The 23,343-nt window shown below is 38.7% G+C and overlaps 1 protein-coding gene across 1 annotated transcript; it reads right to left on the bottom strand.

The window, feature by feature from the left end:
- Positions 1–1,120: 1,120 nt before the first annotated feature.
- Positions 1,121–15,566, bottom strand: PSMA5 (proteasome 20S subunit alpha 5). The gene is made up of 9 exons (XM_081947775.1): positions 15,363–15,566; positions 13,695–13,761; positions 9,260–9,386; positions 8,428–8,495; positions 6,787–6,894; positions 6,632–6,690; positions 3,831–3,933; positions 2,993–3,079; positions 1,121–1,392 (listed from the first exon to the last, which is right to left on the bottom strand). The coding sequence occupies exons 1-9, from the start codon at positions 15,389–15,391 to the stop codon at positions 1,315–1,317; spliced, it is 726 nt and encodes a 241-aa protein (XP_081803901.1). The 5' UTR covers positions 15,392–15,566; the 3' UTR covers positions 1,121–1,314.
- Positions 15,567–23,343: the final 7,777 nt, after the last annotated feature.

Here is a 23,343-nt window from a genome sequence, read left to right as displayed (position 1 = left end):
GATCCTTTTATAATGATTTATTGCTCTACTCAACTGCTGCTTTAATCCCAATGACTGTATTTCTATTCAGCTTTCCCCAACCAGCAATGTGGTCCCTGTGACTAGGATCAAAGTGCATTTTGTACTTAAAAACAGAGTAAAGCCTGCTACCATTTGGAGCTTTAAGACGTTCATTTATCCGATTAAAACATCAGGTAGAGTTAGTTCTCGACTTATCACAATTGAGCCCAAAATTTCTATTGCTGAGTGAGACATTTTGTTAAGAGGGTTTTGCCCCATTTTACAATCTTTCTTACAACAGTTGTTAAATGAGTCACTGCAATTGTTAAGTTAGTAACAGAGTTATTAAATGAATCTGGCTCTTCCCCACTGCCTTTGCTTGTCAGGTTACAAAAGGTGATTTACACAACACTGCAACTATCAGAAATATGAGTCAATGGCCAAGCGTCTGAATTTTGATCACATGACCATGGGGTGCTGCAATGGTCATAAGTGTGAAAAACTGTCATTGTGTCACTTTTTTTCATTGCCGTTAACATTGTAACTTCAAACGGTCACTAAATGAACCGTTTAGTCGAGGACTACCTGTACCAAATAGTGCTGAAAATATAGTTGTGTGTGGAAGAGAGGCAATTGCAGATAGTCCTCGACGTATAATTTCTGTTGTTACATGAGACATTGAGTTTTGTCTCATTTTACAACCTTTCTTGCCACAGTTGTTAAAGGAATCACTGTAATTAATATTAGTAACCCGGTTATTAAGTGAACCTGGCTTTCCCATTGACTGTGTCAGGGGCAAGAGGGGATCACATGGCAATGTTCGTAAGTATGAACCAATTGCCAGGCTTCTGAATTTTGACCACATGAGCCTGGGGATGCTACAAAAGCTGTAACTGTGAAAAATGGTCATAAGTGACTTTTTCAGTGCTGTTGTAACTTTGACCCGTCACTACATGAACTGTTGTAAGTCGAGGACTCCCTATATTCCCATCCTCTTGTATGCATCCCTGAGAAAGCCAAATTTTTGTATGAGGAAGAAAACATTTGAAGATGCATCTACCCTAACCCTACTAATTTTAAGCATACCTCCCACTGAACTTTAATTAAAGAATTAGTGACATAAGAATAACAAAATGATTTATTCTAGTTTCCTCTTCTTGAAGATCTTTATGTACAGAAACTGTAAAAAAATCTTTGCGCCTTTAAGAGCAGGCATACGTGCTGCTGAAATAAAGTTACGGGCACTGGAAAACAACTGAAGGTTCAGTTTGCTGTGGTCAGGGAATGAGGCAGTTGGGAGAGTTCCTCCTCTCATCAAATATCTTTGATGACATCTTCAAGTTCTTCTTTTGTGTACATGTGGAACTTCTTCCCAGGCTGCACTGTTGCAAGCTGCAAGGACAGCAAAGGCAAGTTATAAATACTTATTCGCATTAGAAAGTAGCAGCCCTTGACATACAGGAGATTGATTACTGCACATGAAACAGATACTACTATTCGACTGCCTGAACACTTTTGGCTTGTAGATCTTTCCACCCTAATACACTTCTAAAAACAAAGTCCTTTCTAACATGCTCTAGTTCATCGGAGAAAAGAAGAAATTACTAAAGCTCTACCACCTTTGCTTTAAGTTTAGCTTCATTAGAGAGAACAAGTATTTTTATCCACACTGCTCCATCAAAATATGCTGGGAAGATTGTGGAGTGTGTATCGAGGGTGTCAATGCAGTGTGTGTTTTTTTTTCATTTATTTTTTGCAAAAATACCATGCAGCAATGTCAGCATTAGTGACTGAGAGAAGGTGAGGAATGGAAGCAAGGGAGAGTACTAGAAGACCAGGCACTGGGCAGCAGGTTGATGGGAATGCCTTGGTAATCTAATGTTTAAAGATCATCATGGCAAGAAATAAGCCAACATACAGATAATTGGGAGGGGAAGAAGGGGAGGTGGCAGAGTGTATAGTACTAAGAAGATTTGGGTGCCTATCAAGAATCCACCAGTAAGAATCCCTTATAGCCCAAATATTCCATCTGTTGTGTTATATCAAAACACACATTTCTGTTTTGGAGAGGGGCCACTATTTTAAGCTTATGCTGTACAGTTCAAGCACAGCATTTTAGTTCTAACACCCTCAGCTTTAGTGATTTCCTGACACCTGTATGCAATTCACTTAACTATTTCTGTTGGTCTTAAGGCTACCCTCAGTGGCTGCATTCAACATTGCATACATCCAATTTCCTAAAAATCATTGCACTAAAACTACTTGGCGGCTTTATTGAAGTGGTTTTCCAATATATTCTTGGGAAAGTTCTTTGACTTCCCAATTTAACTGTCAGCCCTGGCATTTCCTACTGATCTACTATCCAAGTTTGAATAAAATCTGATATGCCTTTTTTAAAGGTCACGTAAAGTCACTAGATTCTGCCACAGCCTTGTTCCAAGCCTTCACTACGTTCTAGGTTCCTGAGTTCCTCACCCTGGCCATGATTGGATAACCTCAACATTAATTCATCCAAAACAACTTTATGGCATTTCTCATATTAAAGCAATATGTCTATCAATTTCAGCTGTTGGAGAACAGAAAGTTTTCTGTTTTTAAATTAAGTAGCTGTCCACATTCCTATCTAATTGTCTAGTTAGTAGAACATTGAATTAGATGGAACTTGAGTCACTAGTGTTAGTTTTTTTTAAGTGCTCTACTTATTCACATCACATTAATTTTTGCTACTATGGCAGTTCAGAACCTTTCCCACGCAGATGTTAAGAAGCATATGGGTCACTATTTCATTACGAAGATCTCAACACTCTAATCTCAAGAATATCAACACTGAAGCAGAAGAACCAAACGTGCAACTTAACTCCTACAATTCTACCCCAAAATAATTGGGACATAATATACAATCCATAGCAAATCTAAGCTGCTTCAGTATCTGTGCTGAAATTCATATAACATGGACATTGATGGAAAATCTTTAATAAATGGATTAACATACCTCAATGTTAGTTGCATTCAGCTTTTCTTCCATTACTTGTTTTAGAATTATAAGGGATGACTTAATTGCCTCTTTCAGTGTCATTGACTGTAAAGAGAAATCATGACACTTAAGGCTGATATGATAGGCACCAAGTGGCTGTAGTTATCACATTAATTGGATAGTTTTCTTAAATAAATGTTTAAGTAAGGCATTATATATAATGACATGTCTAAAATTGACTGGACAGTGTCTTTACTCCACATGCTAGTCTAAACTGAACTTACATACAGTAACTCTTAATTCTTCGATGGAAAAGTATTCATAGAAATCTGTTGCTACAGTTGGATGCAGTTCACCATTGTGAAAATATTCTTAAGGCTGAGATCTGCAGGTTTCAGTCATTGACATATCATAATTAACGTTATATTTATTTAAAGATAATACAAGCGCTTGTTTAGGCATGAGATTAAATTACTAATTTGACTTGATAGTCAAGAAAGCAGATTTAATTTAGAATATCTCAAAAATTCTTTTTGAGATATTTCTATAAAAGGTTCTACTCCTGTGAACTTCTCAGATCCAAAGCCACCTGGAGCCTGTAAAATATGTTGAAAATATATTCAAAATTCCATAGGTAATGACCACTTTTTAAATTGCTCAAAATACATTGATGAGTAACAAAGATAACCCAGGTGATTCTAGAACACGGTATTAAATTCACAGCTATTGTAAAAGAACCAAACAACAGGATTTTGTGGATACTGCTACAATAAAAGTCACACTTATTTTCTTCATCTCTCTGCTTTCATCAAGGAGCTGCAATAAAAGAGTAAAGCCAAATAAAATGGGTTTTCACCTTATGATAAACCTCCTGCAGTGAGCTTTGTGCACCTTCTGAAGCTGATCCAATTGCTCTTGCATCACACTGTACAAATGTCCCAGAAGGATCCATATGAAATCTACATGCATAAATAAAAGATGCGAAAATGAACAAACCATCAAGTGCCACACAGATCACTTATAAAATCTACAGTTTTATTCTGTGAGTTATATTTGACTAGGGACAGATTGTGTAGGTACAACGTGCATATCATAATCAAATGCTTACATCCAACATATTTGGGAGACTACCGTGTTTCCCCGAAAATACGACCTGTCCTGAAACTAAAGCCTTGCCACATATTTCGGGTGGGCAAAAATATGAGCCCCCCCCGAAAATAAGCCCCCTGGACAACCCCCCTCCTCCAGCCAGACAGAGCACCGCTTGCCGACCTAGCGGTATCCCGAAGGCGCCAAGCTGCGGGAACGAGGTGGGGGGCAAAGGCGCTCGCATTGCTTGGTGCTTTCGGGGTACCGCTAGGTTGGTCAGTGGCGCTGTGCCCAGCTGAAGAGGGGGGATTGCCGAGCGGCTGCTCTCTTGCGAGCCGGCTCCCGGAGAGCCGTTCATAGTCTCAGAGTCGAATGGCTATGTTGCGCTGTTGCAGCAGCAACACAGCAGCCATGAGGTGACCATGTTTGCGAGCAGCTGCCCAGCAACCCCCCTTTCCAGCGAGGCACAGTGCCATTGACTGACCTAGCGGTACCCGGAAGGCACCAAGCAACACGAGCGCCTGTTCACCGCCCTCCGCCTCCCGTAGCTCGGCGCCTTCAGAATGCCCCTAGGTGAGTGAATGGGGCTCTGCATGGCTGGAGAGGGGGGTTGCATGAGCAGCTTTTCCGCTCCCCACTCGCGCGACTCACAGGCTCACGATGCCCTTGGCTAACTCTACAGTACCTGCAGAGCCAGGGCATCTCTGCTGCTGGCGCCGCCTGCTTGGTTTGTTGTTGTTGTTTTTTGGTGGGTTTTTTTTTTTTTTTTTGCGGCTTTCAAAGAACGGAGGACGGATGCCACTCTGGGAGTACACTCTATGGTTGTGAGCTGCAGAACGTACAACCATACAGTATACTCCCAGAGTGGCTTCAAAAGCATAGAGGTAGGATACCGCTCTGGGAGTATTGCTCATGCAATTGCTTGTGCACCCATAATTCGACAAACTATGATTTTATCAAAGTTAGCTATTGAAAAACAGGTTGCTGGATATTTATATAGCAGCTCAATGATTGGTCCATAAGCACCTTAAACTAAGTGAAAAAATTTGAAGGCACAGAAGGCAGTAATATAATTGTGTGAACCAAAATCTCTATAGGCATAACTGAGTTCTGAGTATAAAATACGATAGTAAAAAAAAAATACGTTTAGAGATGGTTCAGAATTGAAATAAATTACCTTATTTTCTTGCAGCAATTTAATAAATCTCAGCAACTGATAAAATATTTTACAAACTATAACAGTTCATGTTATGTAAAATACATCTTTACAGTACCATTTCTCATATGCTTATTTTAATACAGAACACTTTGTTGTTAAATAGCTGGTGTCAACTATCATTTCCTCTTATCATGAAACTGTATTCAATTACTGAAGAAGAAATTGAAGATAAGAAAGGACAAAAGAGAGCCTAAAGATGAAAGAAATCTGAGTTTATTAAAATGCATACAATTTAGAGTGTGCTGTCTGTCAAATGTATTTATTTTGTTTGTGTAAGTAAATTTTGCTGGTTAATGACTACAAATATTTTAAAAATCTGCAGACATAGACGTTTAATGTTATTTTGCAATGTAGGATTATTTTTTTCCACACCTCCTTTTCGAAATGGCAATTGTGGAAATTTTCCCTTCCCCATTCTCAAGCCTTTCTTGCACTCTTAACTGAATGCTTCCACTATGAAATTTAGGACAACTTTCTCCTTTAAAATGTACTTGGAATTTTGAAGTGCTTCTAGTTACAAGGACTAGACTGTCTTAAAAACCACCTAAGGAATGCCTCAGCAGATATTAGATTATCTTGGCGTCTGCCAGTTCTTCTGAAAACACCCAACAACAATAAAGAAAACATACTCTTTATTTTAATTGAATTTTGCATTATCAGAGGCTTTATACATATACAGAAGTCATATACTGCACAAAGTGCCATTCAAACTGCTTTTGAGTATGTATCTATTAGAAGATCATTGAATTTCTTGTTTTTCAACCTTAATGGTAGATATAAGGTGTTTGTGCTCTCATATCAAAATCAAATTTATTATATTTTTATATCTATGTGTCCTTGCAAACACTGAAAAATCTTTGGATTATAATTGTTAATAGAGCTTTCACTATGAAAATGTATGCACCTCAAAACAGCTTTGCTTTTTGGTCAGTATCTTTGTATCTTTAATAATGGAGACAGATACTAGCATAAGAAGTTTGCCAGCTCCTAAAAGATTGTATGTTCATTCATACACCCAATCCAGTCCTTAATCTACTGACATTCTCCTGGATTTCTAGTTTAGAATAGAAGAGAATAACCGAGTTGGAAGGGACCTTGAAGGTCATCTAGTGCAACCCCCTGCTCAAACAGGAGACCCTATAGGCCATTTGTGACAGATGAGTGTCCAATCTCTTCTTGAAAGCTTCCAGTAATGAAACACCTACAACTTCTGAAAGCAAGCAGGTTGATTGTTCTCATTGTCATGTTGATTATGTAGAACTCTATGGTACTCTATCTTCTAACTCAGCAGTGATAAGTAGCCTCGATTTAAACAAATAATGAGAGTGAAGAAACAAAACCCAACTTACAGTTGAGGTCCTTTTTCATCGACTCCTCCAAAGAGTAATGCCACACCAAATGGCCTTGACTAGAATGAAATCATAGAAGGATCAGGCATTTAATGACCTAGTAACTGAAGAGTACAATTGTCAATGGACATTTAACAAATCATTGACATACATACCATTGCACCTGGATCAGCATCTTCTTCTCCAAACTGCAACGCTAAGTTGGATACAGCTTGTGTCACACTCTCCACAGTCATGATTTCATTGTATGTAAACCAGTGATTCTGAGATGATAAAAAGAGACATCTATATCTCTTTTCATAAAAGATATATTTCTTCTTCAATAAATACATATACAATAGGCATCCAAATAAACTTAAGCCAAAATTGCAACCATAAGAAATGCACAAAAGATTATCTATCATGCAAACCAACTGCAATGAAGTATGAAGAACTTACAATAAGAGGCAAGATTTTACTGATTCATGGCTAATTTGTTATTCCTTTTAGAATAGATATGTGCTATGAATAATACTGTCCACATTTTCTATTCAACCTTAAAGTTCTTTTAAAAACTTCCAATCACACTGTAAGCATTCTACCATGATTAGTTCCTATGCAAACTCTAGTTTATTACATGAAAAGAAGCTAATCGCACGATCACAGAATCAATATTCCATAGTTGAGTAGCTTAAATATTTTGCCATCTGTGCAGAAACTACACAAAGAAAAATGATTTACGTGCTATTAAGCATGATTTGAAGGAGCTCCTTGATCCAAGAATGTTAACTTGCAAAGATTATGGAAATCATTCACTGAAACACATTTTCAATGTAACAACATATCCATAGAAAGCAGAGTTCTGACAATTATGAAGTTAAATATTGATGGTTTGGAAAACAGTTTTACCTGTGCCCTAAAATGTATCTATTCCCTAAGTTTTACATGTCATTTTTCTTTATTGGATAAAGAATTTAAAAAGAGAAATAAGACTATTAAAATGTTGTCAAACTCATTTCAAAGAGAGCAATACTAAAGCCATGATAGTAGAGCATATTCTGACCTCAGTTTTTCTAATATTTATGTAATTGTAAATAATTAGTGACAAAAAACATCCAGTAATGGAATCTTGTTTTCACCTTTTCATATCCATCTTGAATTTTGCATATTCTTTTCACATTAAATTTAATTTGTAATTCTTTTATGCAGTTCTGCTGCCATGTTTGTTTTAAATCTGAGTAAATACCATATTTTTCAGAGTATAAGATGCACCTCCCCCCCCCCCAAAGAGGCTGAAAATCTGGGTGCTCTTATACACCGAATACAACATTTTTGGCCTCCCAAAACCCCTCCTCCTTCACAAAAATGGAAGTGCAGAGGGTTTGGGGGGCCTGCAAAGTGCCCCTGGGACCTGGGAGGGCAAAAACGAGCAAAAACCAGGTGGTTTTTTGCTTATTTTGCCCCCCCCAACCCCCAGGAGTCTCCCAAAGCCTATGTATGCCCTGTTTTTTGTAAAAAAAACAGGCGCGTTTTCACAAGAAATGGACCATTTTTTGCTCGTTTTTGCCCCCACCATCCCCCAGGAGCACTTTGCAGGCCTTTCAAACTCTCTGCATTTTTTGTGAAAAAGCCCTGTTTTTCACAAAAAATGAGGTGTGCAGAGGGTTTGGGAGGCCTGCACAGTGCAAAAACTTTTTTAATTTACCTCTTCAAAATTTTGGTGTGTCTTATACTCCGAAAAAATACGCTAACTAATTTTCTTTTAAAAAGTGGGAGAAAAAAAGCAAGATGCACAAACGTCAGAATTTGATTTTTACCTGTGTTTCAACTCGTGCTTTGTCAATTAATGTCTTTGCATCGGCTATCAAGCCACTCATTGCACAACCTGAAAATAGGGAGATACAAATTAAAAAGTACCAGCCTCAACACTGATTCCTGTGAGACACCAAAGATTGACTCATGAACATCAAATAAACAATGGGTTTTTAGTCACCCATCCATGTGCATTTTGATACACTTAAAAAATTGTAGAAGTTCAAAGTTAAATGTGTCATAAACAAAGTTCATGCACTTGCATGTGAAAGAGAACAGGTCAAGTGACATAAGATATACCTTACAATGTTTGTCAGTTATACGTATATGTTAATTAACTTTGATAATACCATTGTTTACGGCTATATTAAAATAGTTAACATTAATGTTAAGCATGGAGAAAGGTAGATATAAATGAACTCTAGTTCTCATCAGAGGTGTGTACATGATTATATTTTTAAAAATGGCCTCATGTACAGAGGACAGGCTAACATTAGAGGTCAATCAATGAGCTTCCAACAGAGGAATTGGCTGGGGATCAAGAGCGCACATTGCAATTCCCAGCTCTTCAATTTCTATATTTGGAGACAAACTTTTATTAGAGAGGTCATATAGTAGCAAGTTGCTTCTGATTTCTACATCTGATTCTATATTGTGCTGATTTTGAACACAGAAACCCAATGATCATTACTAGTAAATATTAATTTCGCACCAAAGGGAAGTCTACATATAAACTCATACTATTGTAATTAGAAGACCATCAAAGAAAGGATTTTAATCATATCTATATTGCAATTACACTGAAGAATTTTCTTAAGAATTAGCTTTCATTCTTACCTATATGAGAATCAATTTCTACAATTTTCTCAATACTGCTTGGCTCCATAAGTGGGGAAGTAATCCTCTTCTCCACAGCCAGGCAAACGCCTTCTGATGTCTGGATTCCAATTGCTGTGGAGCCAAGCTAACAAAAATAATAATAAACCATTTTTAAGCTTTTTAAAGAACTGTCTATGATAGTCAGATGCAGAATTTCAGAAGAGTATTAAACAATAGGATGTATGCTGGGTGCAACCAAAACCAGCATGCAAACATGAAAGGGAAAATTTAAATAATATTTCAATTTAAACAGATATGTCATGTCTGAACTTGCTGTGTTTTGATTCTAGACCTTCACAGAAGTTCTTAAACCTGTTTCTATAAGGACATGTGCAATAAGATATGTCGTGGCAAATAACGGCAAACCCTCTCAACTCCCTCAACATTAAAGGTAAGGGTAAGGGCTCCCCCGCATATGCGTGCTAGTTGTTTTCCGGTTCTAGGAGCGGTGCTCATCTCTGTTTCTAAGCCAAAGAGCCAGCGCTGCCCAAAGACATCTCCGTGGTAATGTGGCCGGCATGACTCAATGCCGAAGGCACACGGAGCACTGTTACCTTTCCACCAAAGTGGTTCCTATTTTTTTACTTGCATTTTTATGGGCTTTCGAACTGCTAGGTTGACAGAAGCTGGGAGAAGTAATGGGAGCTCACTCCGTTAGGCGGCACTAGGGATTTGAACTGCTGAACTGCCAACCTTCTGATCGACAAGCTCAGCGTCTTAGCCACTGCGAAATAAAGAGAAAGGGCAGCTTTGGAGAGGAACCATTTATATCAATGGTCAATGCTTTGTCCTTAAACTGCAGGTGTCCTAATAATTGGACCATCATTGATTAACCTTATCATGGACTGAGGATGAGGGAGAACAACTTTTTACCATTCATTCACTGTTATTAGTCTCTCATCTTAAGTCAATATGCAGTTTTGACAAACTGCACTAACTACACCAATTGATCTGGTGGGTCTAGAACAACTCAGTGCAGCCAGCTCGCCAAGTCACCTCTACCAATTCATTGCCCCCAAGTCACCACAATGTAACTTCACAGCCAACTCGCCGCAGGGACAACTTGCCATGGTGATGGGAGGAAGAGCCAGCTGAGCGGGCAGACAGGTGGGTAGAGTGGTGGCTTCCCAGTGGACAGACAACTGGGTGGGGAGAGTGCAGAGCAGTGTCAGCAACTGGCACATCCAATTTTCACACACACCGCTGGCACCATGCTGAGCTCTGGGCTGTTCAGAGTTCAGCAATGGTGGTAGAGTTCAGGCTGTTTGGTGGTGTGCTGAGTGGTAGCATCTGGGTGCATCCCCATTTTCACACACCCCACTGCTGCCGTGCCAAGCTCCAGGAGTTTGCTGCAGTGATGGCAGGGGATGTGAAAATGGGATGTCCCCACCCACCATTGCCTCCCCAATCAACTGCTACCAACGTCTTGGGTCTTCAGTCTGGAGCTTGGCAGCAGCACTGCCAACAGTGGTGGGGTGTGTGAAAATGGATGTCCTTGGCTGCTGTGGTCACTCTACACACCTGTCCAACCACCCAGTTCTCCCTCTAGCCATATGCAGCAAGTTGTCCCTGCAGTGAGTTGACTGTGGAGTTGTTCTGCGGCGACTTAGTGGCAGTGAGTTGACAGAGGCGACTTGGCAGTGATGAACTGGCTGCACCAAACTGGCCAGACTGACTTGTCCCATTCCGTGATCTGGTATATCAGTTCTTTATTTAATATTTACAATAAGTCCTATCAAGTCCTTATATGATTAGGTCAGCTCCATCGCATTCAACAAATACCCAAGATCATTTTGTACAAAATATATCATGCATCTTCTCATAGGGTATAATTTGCTTGAAGATATTTACAACTGTTATTTTTTGATGTTAAACTCAATTATCTTCAAAACAATAAGGATCTGGCTTGGGTCTGAAAAAGGACCTATAGCACAGATACAAACTATTTTAAAATAAACACATTTTTAAATATTAATGAATAGCATGCATTAGTTTAGATAATTATGACTCTGAAACATCAGATAAAATACTCATACGAACTATGAATAATCTATGTCAAGCATGTTTGCGATCATTTTTTCAGAGAGACATGCAACTCTAACAAGGAACTATCTACATATCTTTATTAATGAAACTTGTAGGCACTGATGAGTCAATGCTTAGTATACTGAGCTACATACAAACAGCATAATATTTGCTTTTTTTCCTTTCTTTTTAAAACAGATATATAGGGATCTACAATTGTAACAGACTAGCCAATTCAAAACATTGTGCATGACCAGATTCTACTCCAACCCACGCTTCGCTTTCTGGCAAATGAAAGTAGATCAGGACATGATAGCTTTTCAAGTGGTTTAAAACATTGCCACTCTTCATCTGCTATATTTGGCCTGTTAGGAGAAGCTTTCGAGAAAGTGTAATGGAACTCTTATAGATTAGGTCTACTAATAGTTCACTTCATTGTGTGCCAGTATGAAGGTTCAGAATAAGAAAAATTTAATTTAATTTTATTCAGTGCAAAATACCATATTTTTCAGACTGTAAGACGCACCAAGATTTTGAAAAGATAAAAAAAAAAGTTTTTGCCCTCTCCAGCCCCAGGAGCACTTTGCAGGCCTGCCAATCCTTCTGCCCACCCCATTTTTTGTGAGAAATGGGGCACACAGAGTTTGGGAGGCCTGCAAAGTGCTCCTGGGGGCTGGAGAGGGCAAAAACGTGACCCATGGGGGGGGGGGGGTTTGGGAGGCAAAAAATGGGATGTGAAGGGGGTTTGGGAGCCTGCAAAGTGCTCCTGGGGGCTGGGGAGGGCAAAAACGCAACCCATGGGGGGGGGGTTGGGAGGCAAAAAACGGGATGTGAAGGGGGTTGTGAGCCTGTAGAGGGCTCCTGGGGGCTGGAAAGGGCAAAAACGAGCAAAAAATGGAGCGTTCAGAGTTTGGAAGGCCTGCAAACTACTCCTGGAGGCTTGGGAGGGCAAAAGCACCCCTGTTTTTGTGAAAAACGGATCCCCTTTCACTCATTTTTGCCCCCCCCCCCAGCTCCCAGGAGCACTCCCAAACCCTCTGTGTGTCCATTTTTGTGAAAAACGGGATGCACGGGGTGAGGTTTCAGGAGGCCAAAAATGCTGTATTCAGTATATAAGAGGTACCCAGATTTTCACCCTCTTTTTGGCAGGAAAAAGGTGCGTGTTTTACTCCAAAAAATACGGTAATAGCATTGTCACCATGCCAAAAATAATAACCACAGGTAGTCCATTGTGATTGTAGTCGACTTGCAACCACAATTGGGACTAGAATTTCCACTGCTAGGAAAGAAAGCAATTGTTAATTGAGCCATGCCTGATTTTATGACTTTTTTCCACAGTTAAGCAAATCATATATTCATTAAGCAAATTTGGATTGCCCATCTCTGCTTGTCAGAAGCCACCTGGGAAGATCATAAATGATTATCACATGACCTCAGAATGCTGCAACTGTTCTAAATACATGCCAGTTATCAAGTGCCCAAATTTTTATCATGAGACTGTGGGGATGCTATGACAGAAGAAGCACGCAAAGAAAGCTAATATGAAATACATTAAAAATATAACATTTCCTCTGGCCTCAGGAACCCTTGCAGGAATTTCAAAGCTATAATTACTATTATCCCATCTTTAAAATGGTACTACTACTGGTACTATTATCCCATCTTTAAAAAAGTTTATTTTGAATTATGAAGCTCAGGTTATGTATAAATCAATCTCGTTTAATATTTCCCCTTACAACCATTAAGGTAGGCTGCACTGTTTGGCCCAAAATCACACAGTGAACCTCCATGGTTTAGTAACAACATGAATCTATATAACACTAATCCTAGCCCGCACTGTAATTATTGCAACAGTAGTGGTTCTCAATGCAATATCACGATGTTCCAGTTGCTGCATACTAAATTGCTTACTAAAATCATGCTACATAATCAAATTGGGAAATGGATTTTCTCTTTCTTTCAGTAACCATGCCATATTTAAATATAAAAAACAGCTTATTCTTATAAATTCAAAATATTGTGTATAAAATGTTACACAACCAATTCCTGAGCATTTTCCAACAAAACCCATCACATCATCCCAATTGTTTACATTAACATTTTACAAAAATGCCATTTGATGCAACTGGGTAGGTGAAAGAATATAATATGCAACACTCTGCCAGTCTCAACCAATTATTGTGACTGTGCAAAAGCTATTTTAGCATTACTTCAAAGAAAATGCAGATGAATTGGATAGCATTGCTTAAACACTATTCTCAAACTGTACTCTCAATCTTCATTCACTGTTCTGAGATTCCCCCATTCCAGTCCATCCAGTTCTATGAAGTAGCTCAAGATACTTTTTGCACAATAGTTTCAAATGTACCTTGATAGCTTCGATAGCATATTCCACTTGGAATAATCTTCCTTCTGGTGAAAAAGTGTTCACGCCTCTGCAAAGGAAATAATCAAAAGTCACATTGAACATTTACTAGAATTTAGATTTTCAATCAGACTTATGCAATAAAGTTTAATTTCAAATAGTTCAGAAAGACAAAGTGTTTTTCTAGCTGAACTTGACTTGTTGCACATAACCAACAAGGGTGTTTTAGAAAGAAACTTGACAAATTCATGAAAGATACAATATTATCTATAATAGCAAATATTTAATCTTCATATCTTAAATATCTTAAATTTTCTAGCAAAAAAAATATATAGCAATATAGGGAAAAATCTTTTTTCCCAAATAGACAGCATTCTATTCAGCGGTTTAGTTTTAAACTCCAAACTTCTCAGAAGTTTCTCATTTCCCCAAGAATGTGAAGATATCCCAATTTTAACAAATTCAACAAATCCCTTGAAACAAAACAGGGATTTAGAATTTATGAAATTGCAAAATGTGAGCAAAAACTAATCGTATGAAAGGATTTGTGAAAGTCACCACCAAATTAAACTCCTCCTTCTTAATAAATATCACAACCTATTTACCAAAAATACTTGGCAAAGTTTATTCGGCTGTCCCTGTATTGGTTTGTTCAAATAACATTCTGATTGGACCAGCTCACTGAAATCAAGTACTGTAATACTTCATAATAAAGCAACATGGTAGAAAAATTTACTATGCATATATATATATATATATATATATATATATGCATAGTAAATTTTTCTACCATGTTGCTTTATTATGAAGTATTACAGTACTTGATTTCAGTGAGCTGGTCCAATCACTGATAAGCATAAACGAAAGCAAAAGTTTGAGGATCACCATTATGACTAAGGAAATGTCCTGGCCTTCAGTACACACTATTCCAAATACACTGTTAACTTCACAACACAAATTAGGCCCAGCCTGCTGCGAATAAGAGTACTTTTGATGAATTTACCTCTAGCAAAAGTATTCAAAGGGATCGGGATAGCCTGACTTCTTACTAATAAACTTGAGGGGAAAAAATCTCACAATCCCTTCTGTTTTCTTTTACCCAATAATGAGCAGGCATAATTAAGGCAAATCGAAAAATCTATTTTTTTAAAAAAAAAAGCACCCTACAAATAACGAACAAACTGAAATTAAGTATTGAGAAAGAATGTAAACTTTTTGGGAAGTATTGTTTCAAATGCACTTAAAATCTCTTTACCTCCAGGGCGCTTACATTTTGCAGCAAAGCTGTTTTTTCCGCAGGCGAAAAGCTTTTGCGGGACACCCAACCCCGGGGAAAGTTCGGTTTCTAATGTGAGGAAAGCGCAAGAGGACCTCTCCTTTTTTTTTTTAATTCCCCCCAACGCAGGCAAAACTGCTCTCCCATTCCCAGGCACGGAGGCACGAGGTCCGGCCGAAGCGCTTCCTTTCCGAAGAAAGAAGCAAAAAAAAAACCACCCCATGCCACCAACTCTTCAAGGGATCTCCGAGAAGAGGCCGGCAAGCTGGAGGAGGGAGGCTGCTCCGACTCCTTCCATAAGCCTTTGGACGAGTCGGTGGGAAAGCCAGGCCGCTGCAGTGACTCAGCCCCGGGCCAAAGCAGGCCGCGCTTCCTCTCGTCCTGGCTGCCCTTACCTGTCGTACTCGGAGCGAGTGAGGAACATGCTGGCAACAGCAGCCGCAGCAGCACCACCAGGAAAGGAAAGGATGCGCGCGCCGGACGCGGAGCTTTAGCGTTCGAAGCTCAACTTTTAGTCCGGAGACGGCTATGGCCCTGTCAGCACAAGCACCGGGTTGCGGCCACCACTCCGTACCGCGCATGCGTGAATCTCGACGGCGGTACGCCTCGCCTGCTTACCAGCCAATACAGCTCCGAAGCGGGAGCTTACAATGCCATCGTGCAATTGGCCCTGGGAAGGTTCGTACCAAGCCGGGATTGGCTAACGGTTGCCATGGTCTACGGGGGAATATCAATCCCGCCCTTCTGTTTCTGCGAGTCGATCGTAGTTTATTTTCCCCATCCCCGCGTCTCTTTGGGTTATGATACAGTACTCCATTATTATGATAAATAAATAATTTAACAGTTAAACATTAACGGTTATTAGGGGCAAACGTATATTGAATTAAAAACGTGCGATGATTTTTACCTAAAAATTGCTGGCTGGGGAATTCTGGGAGTTGAAGTCCACAAGTCTTAAAGTTGCCAAGTTTGGACACCCCTGCCATAGGCGGTAGCGATACTAAAGCATGAAACCTGGACCAGCTCATGATTTTTAGTATTTAGGCACCCGTCCTATACTATCTGGTCTCGCCTCCTATCACGCTGTTACCAAATTCAAACTCAAGTTTTGAGATTCAATATTCAAGTGAGATCTTGGGGCAAAGGGCAACGATCCACTTATCAGGAAGACTGAAAATACCCAGCATCATTTATTAGGTGGGGGGAAAGACCAATACGTTCAAAGTATTGAAGAGCTATGCCTTTCAATAGCAGCTTATATAGTTTGGTTAAAGGGTAATTCCTTGTTTCCTCCGTTCAAAACAAAAATATGGTTTGTGTGGTTTTGTTAGATCGGGTAATGGAAAGGCCCACACAGGCTAACAGTAACAACAGCTCTTTATTAACTCAGTAGCAACTATGTACATTCCAGCAAGGTTGAGTCTGACAGCAGCCCTTTTATAGGGAGCTGTCGGACCCTTTGACCAATGAGATTAAACCTTGGTGGAAACCATTATAGCTGATGCTAGTATCTAACAGGTTTCATGTTATATGAAGGTACCATTGTGATTTATTAAATGGTAGTTAAACAATGGCTTAAATCAAGATAATGAGACAAGCAGTACTTGGTGTTTTGGTGAGACAAAGCAATTGACTGAAAAAGGAATGGGTTGCTGTAAAGCACAAAGAACTACACGTAATCCTTCATGACCCTAGTTGGGATTGGCAGTTTGGCCACTAAATGAAGCTGTTGTTAAGTGAAACCATGATGGCTCTTTTGATCTTATTTCATCTTTGCTTTACAGACCAATGTGACTGCAAACAGTTGCTAAACAAGGCAGTTGCTAATAAAGACCACCTGTGCAGAAGCTACCTCCAAAATAAAAGTCTGAAAGGTGACATCCCAATGAGAAAATCAATAGTAAAATAAAGAGTTGTCATCCCAAAATATTACTGACCAAATTTTGCATGTTTCCATATATTTCGGCTGCATAAATCTGGCCACTTGGGCCTGTCAAAAGACACCAAACAGAGTATGCAATGGGGAAGCTCTTGTTTTCGACTCAGCTAAGTCCTTTCCTGGATCTCACTACTTACCTTTCAAAATCCCATGCACCAAACACTCCTCTTATTTACTTAGAAGTGGTAAAATTGTTAACTTCCCCATTAAAATACCTCATACTGTTTTAAAAAACAAAGGGAAAGAGGCTGATGTTGAAGTATACAGCAAAGTGGTACCTGGTCATCACTCCTATGCTCTACTGTCTAAACAAAATTCTAGCTGAAGGCTTCAGACATTTGTGTAGACCTTTAATGCAACGTGTTTTTTTTAGATTAATAGCCATGAGGTGGGAGAGGTGGAATTATGAAATGTGTTGGGAAGTACTCATGGGCAAGGTAGATTGGGGTGGGGGTGGGGGACCAAAATCGAAATTGGAGATTTTTACAGTGAAAGTATTTTTTTCTTAAATCTCACTTAAAAGGTGGTTTGTTTGTTTGTTTTTATCTTTCCTGCATTCATTCATAAAACCCAAGACTTTACCTTGTACCTGAGAAGGGACATGGAAGCCAAATAAAAGTTTTGGGTTGAACACTGTATAATCCTTACATACCGGTAGGTAGCCAGAAACATGCCACCCTGCTTGCTGACCATGCATGCTCTCTTTCTCTCTTTTGCAGTCATTGGAGCCCATTTGCAGCACTCAAATTTGTTGGGAAAATGTCAAACATCAGCAGGAAGCAGAGAGGAAAAAAGGTGTTTTCATAAGCTTAATACATCAGTGAAAATATAAGTCCCACCAATCTCTCCAGATGGCAGGAAATTGACTAAAACCTCCACCCTCTGCCTTCTGTAATGGTATTACATCATGGTTTGCTGACAGCTTTGCTTGGCTGCCAAGAATACTAATACAAAATAGACCTCAGCAGCAGAAAACTACTGACCCTGATGCTAGGGTACTATAGACAATATCGAGGCCTCACTAATAAGGGCCCTACATTTCACAACAGTATATTGGATGGGTCAAAAAATAACTAGGTAAAATATTCACTATTGCTTGCTTAAAAAGACTAGCTGAAGATGTCCAAAGCTTGAATTGGAGAGGTATCATTTGAAATTGTAGGTATTTTGATTCAGTTGTCTGGGGACATATTTTTGAGGAATCCATGTATCCATATTTCTGTGAATGTTTATTAATTAGATTTATATACTGCTATTCACTCAGAAGCCCAGAGTGCCATATTCCTATTTTCCCTATCAAAATGATAAAAGATAGGGTGGCAGTAAGAGAATGATTGGTCCAGATGGTGATAAAAGGCCAAGGATTAGAGACTAGGTTCACATGGTCTGTAATAATGGTTAGTTGACAAGCCACCCCTGGAAGAATTTAGGTTAGTTATAAAGTAAAAAAAAACCTATTTTAGTTTAGCAAATTGTACAAGTCTGATTTATGTAGGTGCGTATTTCCAGAGAACTATTTCCAATACTATAAATATAGGAACTAGACGTGTTTGAGGATTTTTCCAGAGAACTATTCCTAGCATTACTTTTTGAAAAGAATGTGAAATTATTGTGCCTTTTCTTCTTCTTTAATGGAGGGAGAGAAGCAGAAGAAGTGATGGGGAAAACAAGCGGTTCATAAATGGAAAAGAACATGATCAAGTTATTTTATGCAACTCCGTGTTTGACGCAATGTGACTGTATAGTAAAAAGTCTCACATGGGAACACCCCCTGTCATTGGAATGAAATGACTTCATCTGCCATCAAGCTACAATTTGGAAACAACTGCTTTGTAGCCAACGAGTATGGATATTTGTTGAGTATCAAAACTTATATTCAGCATGACTTACTACCAAGGAAGTGTATAACCATAATCATCGACCTCTTCCTTGAATATACTGTCCAGAGGATAGTATATTTTCTACTAGTCTCATTTCTCCTACGTTGAAATCCAAACAACAACTTCAAGTTCAGGTTCATAATGCTCTCAGATCTTTCTTATAGTACATACCCATACATGTTTGTGTCATTTGTATGGTCCCTGCAAGAGGCACATTGAACTATTTGATCAATGTTTTGCATAGGTTATCTTCCTACAAGGACTACATTGAGGCCATTTTGCAAAACTTAAAACAAACTATTTTTATGCAGGCATTAATTTCATGGCTCTAGTTCCCTAAATATAGTAGGAATGCTGAGCCAGCCATAAGTAGAGTAAGTCTAGGGGACTCTGTTCTATCGCATAAGGAAATATATTGGAGGTGTAAAGCTCAAGGCTTAAATGATGATTTAAAAGAAGGCGATTCACAAGTGAGTTTCAGATTACATCACATAGATGTCTACAATAAAATCTTATGCTGCTGATTGCATCTACCAAACATTTAATTTTATGCATTAAGAAAAAGCCAAACACTGTTTTCAGAAAGTCCCATGCTATATGTCTTTATTTTTTTCTCGGAAAATAAGAATGCCCTGGAAAATATGTAACATTTAAGCAGCAGCATCTTATTTTGAGATATATAGTAATTGTCCAAGAAATTGTAATACACACATTTTGGCTTTAAATACCCAGAATTGTTTAGCGTAGGCCAGGGTTGGCAAACTCCTCACCCACAGGCCAGATGCATCACATGTTGGCCATGCCCACATCTGGTTTAGCAAAGGGAGGAAAAGTCCCAATATGTTACATGATGCCGCCATGACAACGTGACTTTGACACCCCTGGCATAGACAGATGCAATCTTATTCACATTTCTTTACTTTTCAAAGTTGCTCTTTCTTCAGGTTACAAATAACCCTCCAAAGAAATATACCAGCAAGGAATAAAAGGTAGGATTTTGGCTTTGATTTTGTTATTAGCATGCTTAACATCCAAGCAAGCATCTTTTAATCATCATTATCTGTTGACTTGCACAACAATTGGGCTATAATTCACATGATTTCCATCCAGCATACAGATCAACCAATCTAGCTGGCAGATAATGCAGGTTCTAGTCAAATGCACAGAAATCACTAGATAGAGAAGAATGCAATGAGGCAAGCAATTGTTCTTGTGCCTCAGATGCTTATGTGAACAGGAGTAGTATACAATGAGAGAAAAAGCTTTTTCAAATAAAAACATCTTTTATGCAACAGTCTCACATATTTCTTTTTCATTAGAAAAATAAACATTACGATAGTGTACACGTGAATATTCAAATCACAATTTTCTCATTTGCATCTGTGAATTGGCAGTATTTAAGAATCAATATTCAGAAAGCAAAATGTAATTTTATTTCATATTTTTGCATTATTTAACTTCACACATGATTTAGAAAATAAACAATAGCAGATGAAGGAGGAGAAAGGAGACCCTGAATGGCTTACACAATCAATTCTGTAGATTTTTTAAAATTTATTTTTGTTTAAAATGGCATTTCCAGAATATTTTAATATTTGCAATAAAAAAGAAAACATCATTAGCAGAGCGTAACAAGATAAAGAAGAAACGAGTGGCCGGTAAGAAATCATTGCTGCTTGCCTAGGTTTGTAAATTCTTATTTAAGTTAATATAAATTATGATAAAATGAGTAAACAAAAGCATATATTACTGGGATTCCCCACAGCAAAGGATGCAGAGACAGTCAAATTGATTCTTTTATCCAAAGAAGAGAATATATTTAACTTTGTTTCTATTTGGAAATTGCTTCCTGATTGTGTGTTTGCAATGGGGGGGAAATATGAAACTTTGATTTTGTTTTTGCTAATTAGATAGGGTTTTGTTATAAAAATGGCTAGAATATACTGCTGTGTAAAAGTAAAAAGTTGAGGTTTTAATGTTATCTTCTATTGTGCTAAAGTGAGTTGTAAGTTGGGGGCTTTTTCTTTCCTTTTCCCCTTTATACACCGTATTTTCCCTCCCCCTTCTCCTAGTTTTCTATTAGTTTTTTGAATTTCTCTTTGTATTTTATATTTTGATTAACTAATAAACATGCGAAACCAATAAAAAAGTACATTCTTATTTAACTTCCATATATTAAAATCAATGAATATAATAACAATCTTTGAGTCACTCTCCTCATTATCCTATTAATGTTCTTTATCCATCAAACAGAACACAGCATTCTGACTATATCAGTATGTCACTATTCTGCTAGAATGTAGTTTAATCATAAGAACAGAGAAGACAAGTGCTGTAATCAACATACAATCTGAAAGTCATTTGCCTTGTCTCTACCGCAACCTCTACAGCTGAAATAAACTGGCATAAACAAGCTTGGCCTGTTGTTCTCAACTTCCAGTTATTATTTAAAAGCATTAACTGCACAGAGTACATTTATTATATGGTAGATTAAAAATGTAAAGAAATGAAATATCTAACTCTTATTATCTTGGCTCTTTCCGAATGAATGAATGATAACAAGTAGTGCAAAATAGGTCTAGAATAGATTGCAAAAATTTGAGTGACAACTAGATGGTAGCAAATAGTTGGAGCATCTCTTTGCTACCATCTAGTGGTAAAAAGTCCTCTGTCCAGCTGGCTGCTGAAAATGATGTCCCCATTCACAGGTACAGTATTTGGTAAGAACCATATGTCATAGACATTGTTATAACATTAGGGTATGTTTGATGTTGTTTGCCCAAGAAGTCTTCCTTAGGGGGAGGAGTTTCCTTTGGAAACTCTACACTAAGCTCCTATTTGGAGCTCAGTGTAGAGTACAGAAAGATTGTACTTGAAAGATTTGAGGCTTGGCTTGGCCCTTGGCTTGGGTTTTTCACTTCACAAAAGTGTTGGTCCTAATTCAGGAAGAATCCCTTAGATGCAGGGTGGCTTTGGCCTTTTGGTGAGGACAGGTGATCCTTCTGGATGAGGGAGAACCTACAGATCCCCACAAGAAGATAGGAAAGCCTTCATAATGCCTAAAATAAAGTAAATGTGAGTTTGTAAGAATGGGCTCAAGGAAAGTCTGGGAATAAAGCAAACAAGGCCTGAGCTTGTGTGACAGGTAAAAATACTATTCAATTTGGGTAACAGTTAGGCTTACCATATTTTCAAGCAGACAAACCAGGATAAAGGTCATGATCAGCAGCCAGGGACTGTGGATCTTAGTACTGTTTCAAAGCTTACCTCACTGTGTGCAGATAAAGAAGGGACATGTTTGGGTAGACCATTAATCCATGCTTCTCTAAAAAGGGGGACACATGCATTTAAAGTCCCTTACCCTTTGACTGAGCCTGCTGCTAAATTGCACAGGCAAAGGGGAAGCAAGTTATGACAGATGGGATAAAGCCGTCATGCCCACTGACGAGCTATACAGTCCTATTTGCCAGGAAGTATTTTTTTTTAATGCCTGCGATAAAGCACACAATCAGGCAATCCTGGTCAAACCAGGATATATGGCCAGGAGGAGTGACCCTGGAATAGTTTCAGATTACCATTTCAAGTGTGGTTATTACCACTTGATCCTTTGCATTCTTCATTGTATTATATACGGCGCTAAAATTGTTTTTTTTTTATAACAAAGTTTTATTGGTTTTTTTAATATTTTACAAAGGAAAAAGGTAGGGGAAAGGTTACAAATTTTGGCAACTGCAGTGTGCGGTAGGTGCGCCCCCCCTCCATACTCATAGTATACATTTGCACATAGTTCATTATTAAGTAGTAACATAATAACATAGTCAGCATATAAATTCAGTTAATGATTTCGATCAGTTTATGTCAGGTGGATTTTCTTACTCATTTTTGTGATCTGAGCTTTCTCGATGTTGCCCCATCTCCCCCCGCCGACAGGGCTCCGGCCCCTCCCGTGTCCTGTGTATCTGGTGGAGGATCATCAGGTTTTTCTAGGAGTAGTTTGTTTTTTCCCATAAAGGCCTGGCCCTCTATGGGTGTATTAATTCTAACTCTTGTCTCCTCCCAGAATATTAGCATACCTTCAGGCATCAACCATCTAAACCACACCCCCTTCTGGTATAATTTATTCGCTAATTGCGAGTAACTTTTTCTTTTTTCTCTTACTTTCTTGGGGATCTGTTTCAGAATGGTTATCTCCTTATCTTTGTATGTCAGGGTTTGCCCCCTTTGTGCGGTCAGAATTTCATCTCTTGTGCTTTTTCTAAGGAATTTAATGTGTACCTCCCTGGGAACATTGTGTGTCCTAGCATAAGCTGAGTTCACTCTATAAACCAGGTCTATTTCCCACCCCATCTGTTGCTTCTCTTTCTGGATGTAGTCAGCCAAAATGTTTGTCATGATGTCCCTTATATTTTCATCATCTGTCTCTATCACATTTTGGAATCTAAGATAAAAAGACATTCTCTCAAACTCTATTTTCATCTGCTGGGAGTCAAGTTCTTTGTTTCCCTTCTGCATCTCTTCCATCCCTTCCCTCATCTCAGCCGCCCCACCCTCCAAAAA

The sequence above is a fragment of the Natrix helvetica genome (assembly GCF_964273705.1).
Source record: "Natrix helvetica genome assembly, chromosome: 3".
Classification (NCBI taxonomy): Eukaryota; Metazoa; Chordata; class Lepidosauria; order Squamata; family Natricidae; genus Natrix; species Natrix helvetica.
This window is presented reverse-complemented; position numbering and strand designations above follow the sequence as displayed.

What these genes read in the sequence shown, in the direction of transcription:
- PSMA5 (XM_081947775.1), bottom strand. Translation starts at nt 15,391, where the DNA reads ATGTTCCTCACTCGCTCCGAGTACGACAG. An exon ending in AGAAATTGATTCTCATATAG is followed by an intron (nt 8,496 to 9,259) that starts GTAAGAATGAAA and finishes CCCTATTTTCAG; the next exon opens with GTTGTGCAATGAGTGGCTTG. An exon ending in ATGCTGATCCAGGTGCAATG is followed by an intron (nt 6,691 to 6,786) that starts GTATGTATGTCA and finishes ATTTCATTCTAG; the next exon opens with TCAAGGCCATTTGGTGTGGC.